This window comes from Drosophila mojavensis, unplaced genomic scaffold (genome assembly GCF_018153725.1).
Source record: "Drosophila mojavensis isolate 15081-1352.22 unplaced genomic scaffold, ASM1815372v1 contig_19, whole genome shotgun sequence".
In the NCBI taxonomy this organism is placed as follows: domain Eukaryota; kingdom Metazoa; phylum Arthropoda; class Insecta; order Diptera; family Drosophilidae; genus Drosophila; species Drosophila mojavensis.
Window position 1 is genome coordinate 6261228 of NW_025318726.1, and position 17368 is coordinate 6278595.

A 17368-nucleotide genomic window follows, 5' to 3' on the forward strand; every position below is an offset into this window, starting at 1 on the left:
TTTTTATTAGTTTGGTTATTCTAGAAGATTCTTAGAATCACATCAGCAGTTAGTTTGGTTTAGTTTTGCTAGATGGCGCTGCAGCAGTGAATCTATTTCATTTTTGCCAAAGCGGCTTCAGAAAGTGAGGGTGTCTAGTGTGTAGGGGCGTGACGCTCGATCGAGAAGTCCCGGGTTCGAACCCCAAGCGCGCAACTGATCTTAATTTTTTTAATTGTTTCAAAATATTTATATATTTTATTAAATGCATTTTGTATTTTATTTATATTTTTAAATACATCGAAATTGAAATTTTAGCCATACTAAATGTGCGTTTTTATTAGTTTGGTTCAGGGTAGTATCTAGTCGAGCACTCTCGACTAGAGTTTTCTTACTTGTTTTAAAACGACGTTGGTGAGGACCACTCGGATACGCTACACCGTAAGAAGCCTAGACGGGCATGATGTCATATTCCACATTTAATGGCATATATACCTTTCAAATAAAAAAATTATTTGGTCAATACCTCACACACAGCTTGTTTTATTCTATTTCAACATCTACCCGACCTTATTGAGAAACCCTATATATTTTTTCTCAGCACAACGAGAAGATATAACAAGTAAGAAGACTCTAGTCGAGACTGCTCGACTAGGAGATACCCTGAACCCTCCAATCTGATATTCTAATCACTGTGCACTTCTTTTCGGCACTCATACATACACACGCACGTATTAGAACGCGCTCTGCTAATTGTGCAATAAGCAGCGACTGCGCTTGGGCTTCGCTGCAGTGTGGGCAACATTATAAGAATTTATTTGTTGAATAATTTAATTTCTAGACGTACAATCTTAATGAAACTTTCAGGGCGTAATCATATGGTGAAAATGTATGTACATTCACACAAGCACACGTCTCTAGTACTTGAAATACGCATTTTACAAAGGTGATGGTGAAGGGTGGATATAGGGGTGGGGGGTAAATTACATCAAAAATCGAAATTATATAAAATACATATAAGTCTACATTTAAAATTTACAAGCTCTAGCTCTAAAGGTGTAGGAGATATAATTAAATAACTAATAATAAAGAAAAACTTGATATGCGCGGAATATACACGGACCTAGGACAAAAAATTTCAAGTCTCTAGCTCTTATATCTTCTGAGATCGACGCGTTCATACATACGGTCGGACGGACGGACGGACAGACAGACGGACAGGGCCAAATCGACTCCGTTCGTCGCCCTGATCAAGAATATATATACTTTGTGGGGTCTGCCACGCCTCCTTCTGCCTGTTACATACTTTTAACAAAACCATTATACCCTGATTTCCCATTTTCAATGGGTTCAGGGTATAAAAACTAGAGATGTACTATTATTTTCGGTGCTTTTAATAGTAGATAAAACTTTACTATATATTTAATATATTCATGTGAATTTTAAAGAATATTGTAGTTTATTGTAATACCCTTTCCATCAAATTTGTAAAAAATGGAATTTCAAATTTAAGACTAGGAAATAACATACCTTCTATAATTTTCACGTTCTGAAAGTTTTATGGACAGTCGATCTACAGAAAAAAATATTAAATAATTTACAGGCAAGCTTACGCTGTGTATATTGTAGTGTAAGCAGGAAAAAAGCGAAGAATTATTGAAATATCAGTTTCTTCAAGGGTTCAGGTCGATCGCTCGTTCATATAGTCGATTAATATTTCAGGCCAAAATATTTACCTTACCGAGCTTTATTGGATATTGGATATTGTTCATTTAGCAGCAATATTATTTATCCCATGACCGGCTGTACTTTACGACTGATTAGTGAAGATTGCATACTCTCAATCGGCCAAAAAGTAAGTATAATTCATAAAATATATTATTATATGTATAAATATTATTATACGAGTATGTTCCAAGATTTACATATTGAAATCCGCCAATCCAAATGCTAAAAGCTATACTAAGAAGCGCGACCGATCGTGTCAAAGTATTACACAAAGTATTATTCCCACTGTTAAAATGGAAAATTGCGTATAAAATTATATATCTAAAAATTTGCTAGATGCCCAAAAATTACAGATTGATAAAAAATTATATAGTGTATATTAAACTTGAAATTTAGAATTTATACTCGGTTTGAAAACTAAAGACCTGATATTTAGATAATGACTAAATCATGATAGCAGTAAACTTCACAATTAGACAGTTGACTTATTGGATGACTCCTCTAGTGATACGTAAAATTCATAAATAAAATTTCTGTGGGCATCCTTCATTGCTTTGAAATATGGATCTGGCCATGCTTGGACAGTTAATGAGTATTCTACGGTCGGTAACGACCGACTGAAACGTTCCTACTTGTTTAATTAATTTTGCATACACTTTAAATTTAATAACTTTTGTTGGATGATTTTAGGATAAGGCTGTAAACGATGTTCAGGAATTTATTACAAGAATTAACAAATCGGGCTTAGTACCAGTTTTAAATGTTGGACTATTAAATTTTTCTATACACCTTAATGAGCACAATAAGTCATACCCAAGCATTGATTTGAGATCATCAATACATGATATTCATTTAAAAACCTGTTATGACGGAGCAGAGGTCTTAGCACAACTTATATCATATATTGCTAATGATAAAGACTTTAAAACAAGTATGAATAACGCAAATAGCTTTAACAAAACGGATATAACACCAGTTAGAAATGCTGACCATACTAATGATAAAACGGTAAATCAAATAAATACACTTATGGCAGATGCAGTTAAGGATGTGAAAACTCTTTCCGTGCCTCAACCTTTTGATGAAATCCTCAAAGTCGAAAATGAGAGTCTACAAAGTAAACCAATATTAAGCAACAACCGGTTTGACTTTGATCAAATTTTTGATATGAGATCACAAGATTTTTATAAATACGACACAACCGAAAACTCCTTTATCAATACCGATCTTGGAGCTATTTCATTAAATGTTGCGCCGACTTTAGAAGAAAAAGAGTTCCACATAATACACGACGAAGACATTTTGTTTATGGTAAGTAAGAACCATTATGTTACTATTCTCTATCGTATTGTATGTTAAGAATGGTTGTTTCATGTTCATATGAGAAAAGGCACAAATAAGAATTAGTATTATATTATTATATCTTTTGTAATGCGACTGGCAACCTTGCCCTGCGTGGTGAAACCACGGGAGAGGTCGTAGAGCAGGAGTTATGTTGAAGTTGCATTGCCAACACCATGGGGAACGGCAATGCCGAGGTAGGCAAGCGGTTCAAGCGTGCAAGAACTATTGATTGGAAACCAGAGCTCAGAGTCAGCGGACGGCAAAGGCCGTTTAAAAGTGTAACACGTGAAGTAGATGAATCAGTTCGTTGAGGAAGTCAAGTAATATATGAATGGAGATAATAAAAACAATTGAATTTTCTTTTGGTAGCTGATAAAAGCCTCTGTAACGCTAACAACTAAATAACCAGACTAACTTGACGGGATTATACGTTATTTGAACGTGGCTTCGCACATTTGCCGGCAGGAGAGAGCTCCAGCAGGCAAAAATAGAATCAGTGGCATTGTTTTCATGCTCTGCGAACCTTTTAAATTAAATAGATTAAGCTAATGATTACTTAAACTATATATAAATATTTTTATTTTATATTTTGCTCTGAAGGATAATTTTGGTGTCGACCAGATATACGTTTCCGATGGTCCTCTGCAAATAGTTGACAATCATTTTAGTTTACCCAGTGAAAAAAATGATATTCTAAGCCCTCCTCCTAATTTTCCAATTCCTGAGCACAGTTATACATTATGTGAAATGACATTTACATGGCATCTGTACGGAGGAAAAGATTTTCCTGATATTACAAAATCAAACCCGAAAGATAATACCAGGTATGTGAATTGCAAACCATTCTAATAATCCAAATAATTTTGAATAAGTGGTTTTTGTTAAGGCAGCTCTCATAGTGTTAATAATAGTTGTATGACAATTATAAGAACTGTCTATCAATCTACACGTATTCTAATTAATTATTTTACCTTGAACCCATTTTCCTTTTGTTCAAGAGATATTTCAATTCAATTTTTATAAAAGTTACGTCATAACGCTTATTTTTAATTTTTATTATAAAAATTGGATATAAAAGTTATAATTTGCTTTTTATATAAAAATTGATCTGTAATAAATATTTTTGATTTTCATCATATAAATTATTTATAATGATAAATATTTTTTTTTTTTAAATTACTCATCAAATAATTCTTATTTTTTAATTGGTTGCTATAAAAATTATAATCGTTACAGGCCCTGATATTAATCACTAAACTTTTGTAATAGTATGACTATGGGTGGTTATAACGTGTAGCCATTGAAAATGGGTCGGTGCCTGTGTTTTTCCGTTATTTTGAGCACGTCTATCTCAGAAGATAGGAGATAGAGACTTGGAAAGTTTGTTTTCAATTAAAAATCTTATTGAAAAGCAATTATGAAATCATGTTCCTTGCATCTTTCCATTTTTTTTTTTAATTCACCTCACTCCCATATCAACCCCGTTCGCTCTATATTTGAAAAAGATTATTTCAAGTAAAATTGACTTTCTTTGAAAAATACACGCATTGAAATATTATTATCATCTACCCAATCAAGTTCCCATATGCGTGCGTCCGTATACTTGTGTAAAGCGAAAAATGATTGAAATATCAGTTTCTCGAAGTGCTCATAATCGAGCAACTCTCTAGGTCTCGGCAATCCTACGGATAGACAGATGGACGAACATTGCTATATCCACTCAGCTCATCGTCCTGATCAAGAATATATAAACTTTATACAGAAAAATTATACTCTGAACTAGGGTTGTCGAAAATATATCGAAATATCAATATGTTGCTTTAAAAATATATTTATATCGGGATATTTTGTTTGCAAAATAATAATAAATAATATTATTTCCCCCATTTTTTTTTTTTTTTATATATTTGAGTTGGGAAAAAGTAAAACAAGTAAAAAAGCTCTAGTCGAGACTGCTCGACTACGAGATCCCCTGAACCCTGCGAGCAACTGATATTTTAATAAATTTTCGCATATGCACACACACACGCACACACACAGGCATACGCACGCATAATCACGCATTGGCTGCAGTGGTGGCTTACTATTAAAACTTAATTGTTAAATAACTTTTCTTGTGGATGCACTTTCTTCGTGAAACTTTCAGATTATGATTATAACATAAAAATGCCTGCAATTGTCAAAGCACAAGTCTATAGTATTTGAAATACGTCTTTTACAAATATGTGGGGTAGGGGGTGGATATAGGGTAAATTTTAACAACAATCGAAACTGTATAAAATGCATATAGCTTTAAAGATGTAGGAGATATAATTTTATAACTGATTTTCGATAAGGTTTTTAATCGATAACAAAATAACGGGACAAATTATCAATTTTTAAAGCAAAGCTCGATATGCGCGTGGTATACACGGACCTAAGTCTGTAGCTCTTATATCTTCTGAAATCGACACTTTCAAACATACTGACAGACGGACGGACAGACAGACGGACAGGGCTAAATCAACTCAGATCATCGCCTGATCAAGAATATATATACTTTGTGGGGTTTACCACGCCTCCTTCTGCCTGTTACATACATTTTAACAAAACCATTATACCCTGGTTTCCCATTGAAAATGTGTTCAGGGTATACAAATTGAATATGGTGAAAACGAATTGTTTGGACTTTAAAAATGGAACAGTCAAATGTAATTTGTGCCTTAAAATAATAAAAATAAGTGGTAACACACCAAATATGGCGTCGCATATGAAAATCAAGCACAATGATGCATAGACTGGCAGTACTCTGTGTGGAAAAATGGGAGCTTGAGCAAACTTCTAGGGAAAGCAATCCAATAATTAGTACCTTCGAAGCGACTTGCTTCGGCAATAAAATGTGTTGTCAGCGACTGACGAAGTCGTATGACGGATAATCAAATCACAGAACGCGTTTTTTTAAATCTTTAAGTACAGAATACTGGAGTTAAGCGGTCTTTATAATTCAAATAAAAATAATAATAATTCTTATGGTTCTTGTTTTTTGGGACGGATTATAAATTTATTGTAACATCAAATATCATTTTGATATTTTTCAAAACTTAAAATATTATTGATACAATATTTTTACCCTACCTTGAACCCATTGAAAATGGGGAAAAGAGAGATGTAACATCTGTTTATATATTAATTAATTTTCTGATTTTAGTTTCACAGCGGGAATGTCTGAAACATATGAGTATGGAGTATCACAAGCTCCAAGCAAGCATCAAGCAAATACAAAAAATATGGTATATAATGATATGAATACATGTCGTAATTTAGATGTTCTTGTTGAAATACAATTTACAAAAATTCGTTTCTCTTATGATGCATACCCCAAACATTCAATTTATTCATCTCGACAAGTACTAGTTATTTCGGATATTGAGATACGTGATCGTTTACTTTCTTCGGACATCAACAAGCTTCTTTACCATCCCCATAAAAGTAACGCATCACAAAAAAATGATGAAAATATGATTATGATAAAAGCACTGAATGCTCGATCCAATTTAAAGAAACACCGAGGAGAAGAGTGTTCATTGAAAGTCTCAATTTTACCTATCAGACTTAATATTGACCAAGACACTCTATTGTTTCTGGAAGAATTTTTTTCAGCTTTAGTTAAAAGTTCTGAAAATTCAACATCTTTAAATAACTTAAAACGTAATACTGTGGCCATATATGAAACCTCAAATAGCATTCCTGATTTAAAACGTAATGATGAAACAGATACTGATATAATGAATGCAATAATAGATCCAGAAACTTCTATTGAAGATGAAGATAATCCCATTTATTTTAAGGAGTTTATATTCAGTCCAGCTTTACCAATCTGCTTTGACTATCATGGTCGGAGAGTTGAATTATCTCATGGTCCAATAACTGGATTAATAATGGGACTCGCACAGCTACAGGGATCTGGAATATGTCTACGTGAAGTTATTAATCGGTGAGTTTCTATTGTGTAATGATTAAAATACTTTAAGAATATAATCAATTAGCAGATACATTGTCTATTGAATATATATATCTGCTCATTGATTATATTCTATATATATATAATCTATGTAAAATATTTTTTGAACCAAACTAATAAAAATGCACATTTAGTACGGCTCAAAATTTCAATTTTGATATGTTTAAAAATATAAAGGAAAAACAAGTAAGAAGACTAGTCGAGACTGCTCGACTAGGAGATACCCTGAACCCTCCATTCTGATATTCTAATCACTGTGCACTTCTTTTCGACACACATACATACACACGCACGTATTAGAACGCGCTCTGCTAACTGCGCAGTAAGCAGCGACTGCGCTTGGGCTGCGTTGCAGTGTGGGCAACATTATAAGAATTTATTTGTTGAATAATTTAATTTCTAGACGTACAATCTTAATGAAACTTTCAGAACATAATCATCAAGTGTATGTACATTCCAAAGCACATGTCTCTAGTATTTGAAATACGCTTTTTACAAAGGTGAGGGTGAGGGGGTGGATATAGGGGTGGGGGGTAAATTACAACGAAAATCGAAATTATATAAAATCCATATAAGTCTACATATAAAATTTGCAAGCTCTACCTCTAAAGGTGTAGGAGATATAATTAAATCACTAGCTTTCGATAAGGTTTTTGATCGATAATAAAATATCGGGAGTCGTTATCAATATATAGAGAAAAACTTTGGAAGCTCTAGCTCTAAAGGTGTAGGAGATATAATTAAATAACTAGCTTTCGATAAGGTTTTTAATTGATAATAAAATATCGGGAGTAGTTATCGGTATATAAAGAAAAACTTGATATGCGCGTAATATACACGGACCTAGGAAAAATTAATTAATAATTTCAAGTCTCTAGCTCTTATATCTTCTGAGATCGACGCGTTCATACATACGGACGGACGGACGGACGGACAGACAGACGGACAGAGCTAAATCAACTCAGCTCGTCGCCGTGATCAAGAATATATATACTTTATGGGGTCTGTCACGCCTCCTTCTGCCTGTTACATACATTTAACAAAACCATTATACACTGATTTCCCATTTTTAATGGGCTCAGGGTATAATAAAAGTCGTTTACAGCATACATAGATTAATGAATAGTCTACATGGGAAGAGACAAATATTTAATTCATTTCCAAAGAGAACAAATATTACTATCAGTTAGTCTAAGTGTGACCAGTAAACTAACTGACAACAATTGTACTCTTCAGAAAAGAGTTCAATATTTATTTAATCATCATCATACATAATTAGGGTTACACAACGCCATCTGTAGAGATAAGTAGATATGTCTGTTAAAGAAAATCATGAAATCGCTGCAAATGTAAATGATAGATATTATAATCACCGGTTTTGTACAACCCATCCACAATTATAATATATATCATAAATATTTGAATCTATCACAAATTTTTTTTGAATCTACAGTGCTTATCATAATTATAGCCCACTTTTAATCCACTGAAACGAATCGGCTGAAAAATTTTCCCAAATGGCATATTTCCTCAAAATCTTTTAAAATGAGTGGTTCAATATTTCAATTATGAATGGCAAAAACTTTTTCACTTAAAATTTACGATTTAATAACTGTTGGAGTGGTGGCGTCGCCGATAAGTAAAAAGACCGGTTTGTAGTTTCCTCGTCTTTATTTGTAGGATGGTAGCTGTTCAGCTCTTATAAAAGAGTGTGTAAAGAATATATATGCCCGAAGAGGCAAGTGATCAGTGGAGGGGGGACGAAGAACTCCGCGGGGCGCTAAGTACCGCGAATCAGTACGAGATCTGGGTTATGTTATTAACAGAGTGCTGTTAATAACATAACATTGTGTGGTGCGGGTGGAGCAATTCTTGTTAATGGGATCTGGCATTACAATAACGATTTCTTAAAAATAAGTAAAAAACAAAGAAAAACAGCACCATTTGCTGTATCAGAATTATAGCCCATATTCATTTTTTGGTAAAAAAAAATTCTGAATTCGTTGCGGATTGATGGAAAAACTAATGTTAATACTTAGTCCGGCCTCCATTTGCCTTAGTTAACTCAAAAATTCTCTTTCTCATTGAAATCACTAAATTTAATAAAAGGTCCTTTTCGAAACTTTGTCATTCATTTAGAATTTGCGTTTTAAGATATCCAACTGTCTCCAATTGACGATTTTTGGCACACACACGTTTTGCAAGATTACCCCAGACATTTTCTATTGGGTTGAGATCTGAAAAACATGCTGGCCAGTCAAGGACATCAACATGAAATTTCTCCAAACATTCCTTTGTACGTTCTGCTCACATGGATTCTGGCATTATCCTGTTGGAAAACCATTGGTTTCTAACATAATTCCCTTGAATGTGGAATGAGACTACTATCCAGAGTCTGAATATACTCTTCACTGTTCATTCCGCTCGTTACAAACTTCAATTCCAAAATACCAAATGAACAAAATGTACCCAAAATCATGAAGGAGCCACCTCCAAAGTCTGTCCTTGAAAATAACATAGGATCCTTCCTCAAGTCATTCTAATAAGTATCAAACCCATCAGGACCATCCAGGTTAAACTTCTTCCCATCAGAAAATATGACCTGTTAGGGTAAAAATTTATAAATATACTGTAAGCCAAAAGACGATGATTCAAACGCGCGTATGTCAGATCGGTCGCAGTATGTCTTTCAGCAAAATCAAGTCGAGCAACCTCGTGGTCACTTAGCAACATGGATGCTTTGGTCGGTTTAGACCTATTTATGATTCCTGAGCTCTTAATTCCTCGCCAAACAGCCATCGCTGACATAGATTCGGCCACATGTGCGGCAAAAGCTGTACAAGCGGTTGAGCTGTTGCTGGCTTTCTTAATAATTTGGCGTTTATCGTGCGCAATTAGTTACGGTTTTCGCGCAGTACATTTTCTTGATCCTTAATCTTCGGGGTTATCAAATAAAATTTTAATTGACTTCTTTTCAAAATTCGTAAAATACTCGAAATAGACTCTTTTTTTCTTCTTTTCATAATAAGATAATTGTTTTCTAAGCGGCATCTCTTAAAAACAATCTAAATTTACTTAATTACAATGTCTGTAAAGCCAAAAGTCTGTTCCGCACTTAATAAATTCAAATTTGCGACAGTGGGCTATAATTATGATACACAAAAATGCTAGCACAGAGCAAAAGTTAACGGTTCTTTCTTAGTTTTCCATAAATTGAACAAAAATTTCAATAAAATCCACTAAACATGCTCCAGTCTACAAAGTGCAGTAAAATTTAATTTTGAAAAGCCTTAAAAATGTTGTTAAGAGTGGCTCAAAGTTTAAGTTGATGGGTGGGCTATAATTGTGATAAGCACTGTATCATAAATATTGAAATTCCATAAAAGTGCTGAAATTTATGTTTGTAATTAGTGCACAAATTTGAAACTATTAGCGGTTCCGTGCCGTTGGAGCATGGCATCATCCGAATAAGTCTTTTCGGTTGTGAAAGTGAAATGAGTATATTGGTTTTGTGCATGTTCGTCTTGTCCGTCCGTCTGTCCGTTTATCCGTATGAACGCAATTTATTTCAGCGTTCTTGAAGCTAGAGACTTGAAATTTGGACCATATACTTGTTTATATCTCTGATTTAAAAAGTGTGAAAATCCTATCCGCCCTCTAAGGGCGTGACAAATAAAATACATTATCCAAAAATACATTATCCAAAAATACATTATCCAATATACCAAAAATCATATTAGTTGAAGAGCTAGAATGCTGAAATTTGGAATGTAGATCAGCTTCGACCACCCAAGATCAGCAAACTATCTACACCCATTTGGGGCGTGGCAAAACGGGTAAAACTGTATCTCCTAAAATTTTAAAGCTAGAACGCTGAAATTTTGAACGTGAGGTCCTGAAATTTGATTACTATATTTTGCAATCAATGTTGTAGTATGTGTAGGGTTTTATCTTAAATTTTCCTTGTGGAAGACCCTCCCATTTAGTAAGACTGTTCTCCCCACAAATAATGGATATTGAAATGTATGTAACAGGTAGAAGGAGGCGTGGCAGACCCCACAAAGTATATATATTCTTGATCAGGGTGACGAGCTGAGTCGATTTGGCCGTGTCCGTTTGTCTGTCCGTCCGTCTGTCCGTATGTATGAACGCGTCGATTTCAGAAGATATAAGAGCTAGAGACTTCAACTTTTTTTTTAAATGTCCGTATTTACAGCGCGGATATCGAGTTTATCATTAAATATCGATAACTCATCCCGATATTTTTTATCGATTAAAAACCTTATCGAAAACCAGTTATAAAATTATATCTTCTACACCTTTATTGCTAGTAGCCAAATTTTTAATGTATGCTTATATGCAATTTATGCAATTTCGGTTTTTGTTAAAATTTACCCGCCACCTCTATGTGCGCCCCCTCACCTTCACTTTTGTAAAAGGCGTATTTAAAAAACTAGAGACTTGTGCTTTGGCAAATACATGCATATCCATATTATAATCATTATCTGAAGTTTCATGAAGATCGTATGTTCACAAAAAAAGTTATTAAGCAATTAAGTTCTCATAGTAAGCGCACACTGCAGCCCATGCGTGTTTATGCTTGTGTGTGTATGTGTTTGTGTATGTCTGTGTGTATGTATGTGTGTGTATGTGTGTCTGTGTGTGCGTGTTTCTTGTGTAAGCTGAAAGACGCGAAAAATTATTGAAATCGCTATTGCTCCAAGGGTTCAGGGGATCTCGTAGTCGAGCAGTCTCGACTATAGCTTTCTTACTTGTTTCATATTCGTTTATTTACAATCTTATTATTACAAGTTTCAAGTTGAGTGGTGGCTCGGATAGCGCGCGATGCTTGCGGGACGATCGTAAAGCATTGCTTCGCAAGCACTATGCGCTACCTTAGCCTGGGACAGCTCGTCTTCTCATTCGCTCGACTCTGCGCAGCTCCATCATCACTGTGGCCGCGAAGGTGCTTGTTAGTTCCCAAGCTTCCTCCGATTCCAGCATGGCGTTGACTATGTTGTCCGCTCTGATGGAGCGGCCCAGTGCCTCTTCTAGACGACGCCTCTCCTCCAGGAACCGTCCACATACGAAAAGGATGTGGGTGGCGTCTTCCACATGCCCTCGCCCGCACCAGGGACACTCGTCAGTTTCCTCGTGACCAAAGCGCTTCAAATAGCTCCGAAAGCATCCATGGCCCGAGAGGATCTGCGAAAGATAGAAGTTTACCTCGCCGTGTTTGCGGTTAACCCATGGTTCGAGCTCCGGAATGAGCTTGTGCGTCCACCGCCCTTTAGCTGAGCTATTCCACTTCCTTTGCCATCGTGCAATACTGTTCGCCCTGATAGCGTTGTGTCGCACAGACGCGTGCGAATTCCGCTCCACGTCTTCGGCGACCAGGTACTCCAGTGGCACCATGCTGGCTATGACAAGTTGCCATCGCTCTTGACCATATTGGCGCAGCATAGAGTATGACAGACCTAATGACGCTCACTAGAAGAAGACGTCGTTGCTGTTTGGGTCCCCGCGTGTTAAGCATAATTCTTGAGAGAGCTCTACAAGAATCAGCTGCCTTTTTATGCACATATTCTAAGTGCTCGCGGAAAGTTAATCTTGTGTCTAACATGATGCCAAGATACTTAATCGCCCTCTTTGACGGGATGCTGACGCTGCCTATCCTTATATTGGTAGTCTCCACTTTCTTGCGACTTCTTACTAGGACGACTTCCGTCTTGTGCGCCGCAAGCTCGAGCCCAGCTCCTGTCAACCAGTTTCGTATGAGATTGATACTTTCGCTGCACATATCCTCTGTATCTTTAAGCTCCTTGCCTATGGCGACGACAGCCACATCATCAGCAAAGCCAATGGTGTACGCACCTGCTGGTAGTTCCAAGCGCAGTACGCCGTCGTACATGATATTCCATAGAAGAGGCCCCAGCACCGAGCCTTGGGGTACTCCAGCTGACACTGTATGAGTCTGGGGACCCTCACTCGTGTTGTATACCAGTGTTCTTCCTCTGAAGTAGCTCTTTATTATCTCTTTTAGATATTTAGGGATATTATATTGTGACAGCGTATTCAGTATCATATCCGAACTAGCTGTGTTGAAGGCGTTCTTAACGTCCAGGGTCGCGATGATGCAGTATTGCTTCGTCCCGTGCGTCCATCTGGTGCCTTGGATGGCGGAAGTTGCCAAGCCAACAACTTTCTAGAGCATCCGTTGTTGACCGGGCCTTCCGGAATCCAAATTGATTAGGTGATAGGCCTCCGACGCTAGCAATAGCAGTCTCCAGTCTAGAGCAAATCAGTTTCTCAAACACCTTTCCCATGGTGTCTAAGAGGCAGATTGTCTGGTGGTTTGCCAGCCTTGGGTAGCAATACCAGGTTCTGGGTCTTCCATTTTGTAGGGAACGTTTCTTATAGTAAGCATTCGTTGAATAATTCGGCGAACGTACTAGGGTGCTAGGCAAGGGCTAGCTTTAGCGCACGATTTGGGATCCCGTCCGGCCCTGGGGCTGTGTTGGTTCTAAGATCTCTGAGAGCTACTAAGATTTCTTCGTCTGTAACTAAAACAATTTGAGTGCTCGTTGAGCCCTGATTCGCACACTCGGACTCCGGGGCATGAATGGAGCTTAATCTTTCTGGAAAGAGCGTTTCCACAGTCGATTTAAGCTCTAGACGATCCGTCGGCTGCACCTATTTACTTGCGTATAGTCTTTTAACTACTGTCTTATATGCTCTGCCCCAAGGTTCATATTCGGCTGAGTCGCACAACTCTAGAAATCATTCTCTTTTGCTTGCCCGAATGGCCTTCTTCAACTGTCTTCTAGCTGCCTGGTAAGCTGTGTGTGTGTGTGTGTGTGTGTGTGTGCGTGTTTCTTGTGTAAGCTGAAAGACGCGAAAAATTATTGAAATAGCTAATGCTCCAAAGGTTCCGGGGATCTCGTAGTCGAGCAGTCTCGACTAGAGCTTTCTTATTTGTTTCATTTGCAGTTGTTGCCCCCTATGCATCTATTCATCTGGGGAGGATGAGTAGAAAGTATCAATCGGGCGCAGTCAGTTTATTCCACAGTATATTGAAGTATCGTCCCAACTGCGTCAGTGATTTTCTCTGAGCGGTCAGGCATCTCGCGATGTCACCGAGAGTGCAATGAAACCTTTCAATATGTCCATTTTATATACTGTGGAGTGGTGGTGCGTTTATAATTTGAACGTTATATTGAATCCTTAGCAATGATAGAAGATTCGTTGTCGCAGTATATTGTTTTTGTATGTCGGTAAAAATTCACAAGCTGTAGAATTCCCGACTGTGTGTCTGTTATTGTTTTTGAAGTAGTGGGTTTGAAAATTTATTAATGCAGGTAAGGATATATTTCTTATTTGCTGAGTATATATCACATCTCTATGAGGGAATAGGTGTTTCTCCGAATAACGAATAGTTGTATATGTCGGAATCTTGTTAGGAATGTTTCTATTAATTTATGCTGCACGAATGCTAATATTTGTAGTTCAAAGTAAATTGCATTTATAACATCCTTTTTGACTATCTCGCATATTCATTCAATTAACAAATCTTTATTCGAACAAATGTATAATATGTAAAATCTTTTCACTGAAAAAATGATTGTACGATCCGAAGCAACATTACCTTTTTTTATTATTTGATTTCATTACTGAAAGCTTTCCAGCGCCTAATTTTTGCGTTAGGATTGCGATCTGAAACGGCGAACGTCAATGACTGGTGGTCCGTAAATATGTTTAAGTTTTTTCCCCGTATAAATAGTTTCGGAGAATTTTCAGAGCCTAAATTATAGCGAGTAGCTCGCGTTCGTTTGTTGCGAAGTTGAGCTCACTATATTATGTTATAGGTTTCCCGTTCTGAAATTAAACAGCACACAAACCAAAGGACGAAGCATCAGTTGTCAAGTAGAAAGATTTTTTATAATCCGGGTAATGTAAAATTATATTCTCAGAAGCTAGAACTGTCTTAAGCTTTTCAAGTGCCTGATATTGCCTTTCGTCAAAGTTGAAGTCTATAGTAGTTTGCTAATCCAAGAAATGTCCTGACATTGAACATTGTGGTTAGTTGTTGGTAATTGCGGTTTGCTTCTACGTTCTTTGGGCATGTTCGTATTCCTTCACGTGAAAAATCAAAACCTAAATACAATTTATTCAGAACCCATGCAATGTGCGTAACATGGCTATCCATGTTTTTGAAAATGATAACGTCCTCAACATTAACATAACAAAACTTCCCGATTTGTTCTCTGAGCACATCGATTATCGCTCTCTGGAAAATACTGGGTGCATATTTTAATCCAAAGGGAAGTCTGCAAAATACGCGTTTCCCGTTACCTACCGAAAACATTTTAATTTTTAATGGTTTTGTTCAAATGTGTCACAGGATGACGGAGGCGAGGCAGACCATGGGGTATATATATTCCTGATCAGGGCGACGAGCTGAGTCGATTTAGCCCTGTCCGTATTTTTGAACGCGTCGATCTCAGATGTCCGTATATACAGCGGAGATATCTAGTTTATTTCGATAACTCTTTCCGTTATTTTAATAAATTTATATCTGCCATATCATTAGAGCTAAACTCGTCATATTTTAAGTGTATCTACAGATGTACTTTATAGAATTTCGTGTTTATACCCTGAACCCATTGAAAATGGGAAATCAGGGTTTTGTTAAAAGTATGTAACAGGCAGAAGGAGGCAGACCTCATAAAGTATATATACTCTTGATAAGGGCGACGAGCTGACTCGATTTAAATCTGTCCGTCCGTCCGTCTGTCCGTATGTTTGAACGCGTCGATCTCAGAAGATATAAGAGCTAGAGACATCAAATTTTTGTTCTTAGATCCGTGTGTACCATGGGCATATCGTGTTTTGCTTTAAAAATATTATCGAAAACCAGTAAAAAATTTATATTTGGTACATCTTTACCTAGAGTCGCCAAATTTTAAACATAGGTACATATGTACTTTATAGAATTTCGATTTTTGTTAAATTACCTCCCCCCCTATATTCACCCCTCACCCACATATTTGTAAAAGACTTATTTCAAATACTAGAGACTTGTGCTTTTACAAATACATGCATATCTATGTTATGTTCAAATTCTAAAAGTTTCATAAAGATAGTCCACCCACGAGAAAATTTATTAAACAATTAATTTCCCATAGCAAGCCACTACAGCCCATGCGTGCGTGAGTATTTCTGTGTCTGTGTGTACATGTGCGAATAAATATTAAAATATCAGTTGCTCGAAGGGTTCAGCGGATTTCGTAGTCTAGTAGTCTCGCCTAGAGCTTTCTTACTTGTTAATATGTATGTTTCCGAAATAAGTTAATAAAACCATGAAACAGGGTTGACAAAAACATAAATATATCAAATGTGTTAAATTTATCAAATTGGGAAAACCAAATAAGTCAGTTTCCATGATTAATTTGTAAAAGTTAATATATATTCTTTGCCTTTCATTTTAGAAGAGGGATTCTTGGTTGGAATAAACTTTTTGAATTTGTAAGTAGGGAGTGGCTAAAAGACATAAAAAGAAATCAACTACCAAACATATTGAGTGGAATCGGGCCTACAAATGCTGTTTTGCAATTATGTAAGTAGTATCAGTTTAAAATAATGTATATATTAATTATTTTTACACTATTATCGACTAGGAGATCTCCAGGACCCTGCGAAAAGCTAACTTTTTAAGATTCTTTTTTGCACACACATACTGCTATGCATATATGCACGCGCCTAGCTAAATGCGCAGTTAGCAGCGCTGGCGATTGTGATGCAGTGCAATCAAAACCATGTTTACAAATTACTAAATGCAAACTTAATCTTTAAATTTCTGACCATTTACTGACAATGCATTTTAAAGAGTTTGTATGCAAAACAAGTAAGGCGGTATCAGTAAAGACTGCTCGACTAGGAGATACCCTGAACCCGCTAAACTCATTCTGCACTTCTTTTATGCACAAATGCATCCACACGCACATATATCACGCGCTTGGCTGACTGCGTAGCTAGAAGCGACAGCTCTTGGGCTGCACTTCGGTGTGGGCAATATTATGAGATTTTATTAGTTGAATAATTTCTCTTGTAGTAAGCACTTTCAGTGCGTGATCATATGGCTAGAATGTGTGTACACTCCAAAGCACTAGTTTCTAGTACTTATTGGTATCCAAGATCTGTAATTTACAAAATCTTTGTATTCATCAAATGTATATAAACCAGGGACCGCAAATAAGAGCTATGAATATAAAAAAAAATGAGGCTCAAAAGAATCCCCAAGAAGGGAGAGGAAATTAC

General features: G+C 36.4%; 1 protein-coding gene across 9 annotated transcripts in view; it reads left to right on the forward strand.

Moving 5' to 3' along the window:
- The window catches only part of LOC6571991 (autophagy-related protein 2 homolog A), a 208070-nt gene that overhangs the window by 109117 nt on the left and 81585 nt on the right, over positions 1-17368 (forward strand). For 6 of the 9 annotated variants that reach the window (XM_044007760.1, XM_044007757.1, XM_044007759.1 and 3 more), the window contains 5 exons: positions 1702-1834; positions 2398-3018; positions 3652-3875; positions 6239-7024; positions 16540-16667. In XM_044007760.1, coding sequence (XP_043863695.1) covers positions 1702-1834; positions 2398-3018; positions 3652-3875; positions 6239-7024; positions 16540-16667 — 1892 coding nt within the window. Of the gene's footprint in view, positions 1-1701; positions 1835-2397; positions 3019-3651; positions 3876-6238; positions 7025-16539; positions 16668-17368 lie in introns of those variants that run through there. The other 3 variants (XM_044007761.1, XM_044007762.1, XM_044007763.1) reach the window with 3 other exon arrangements.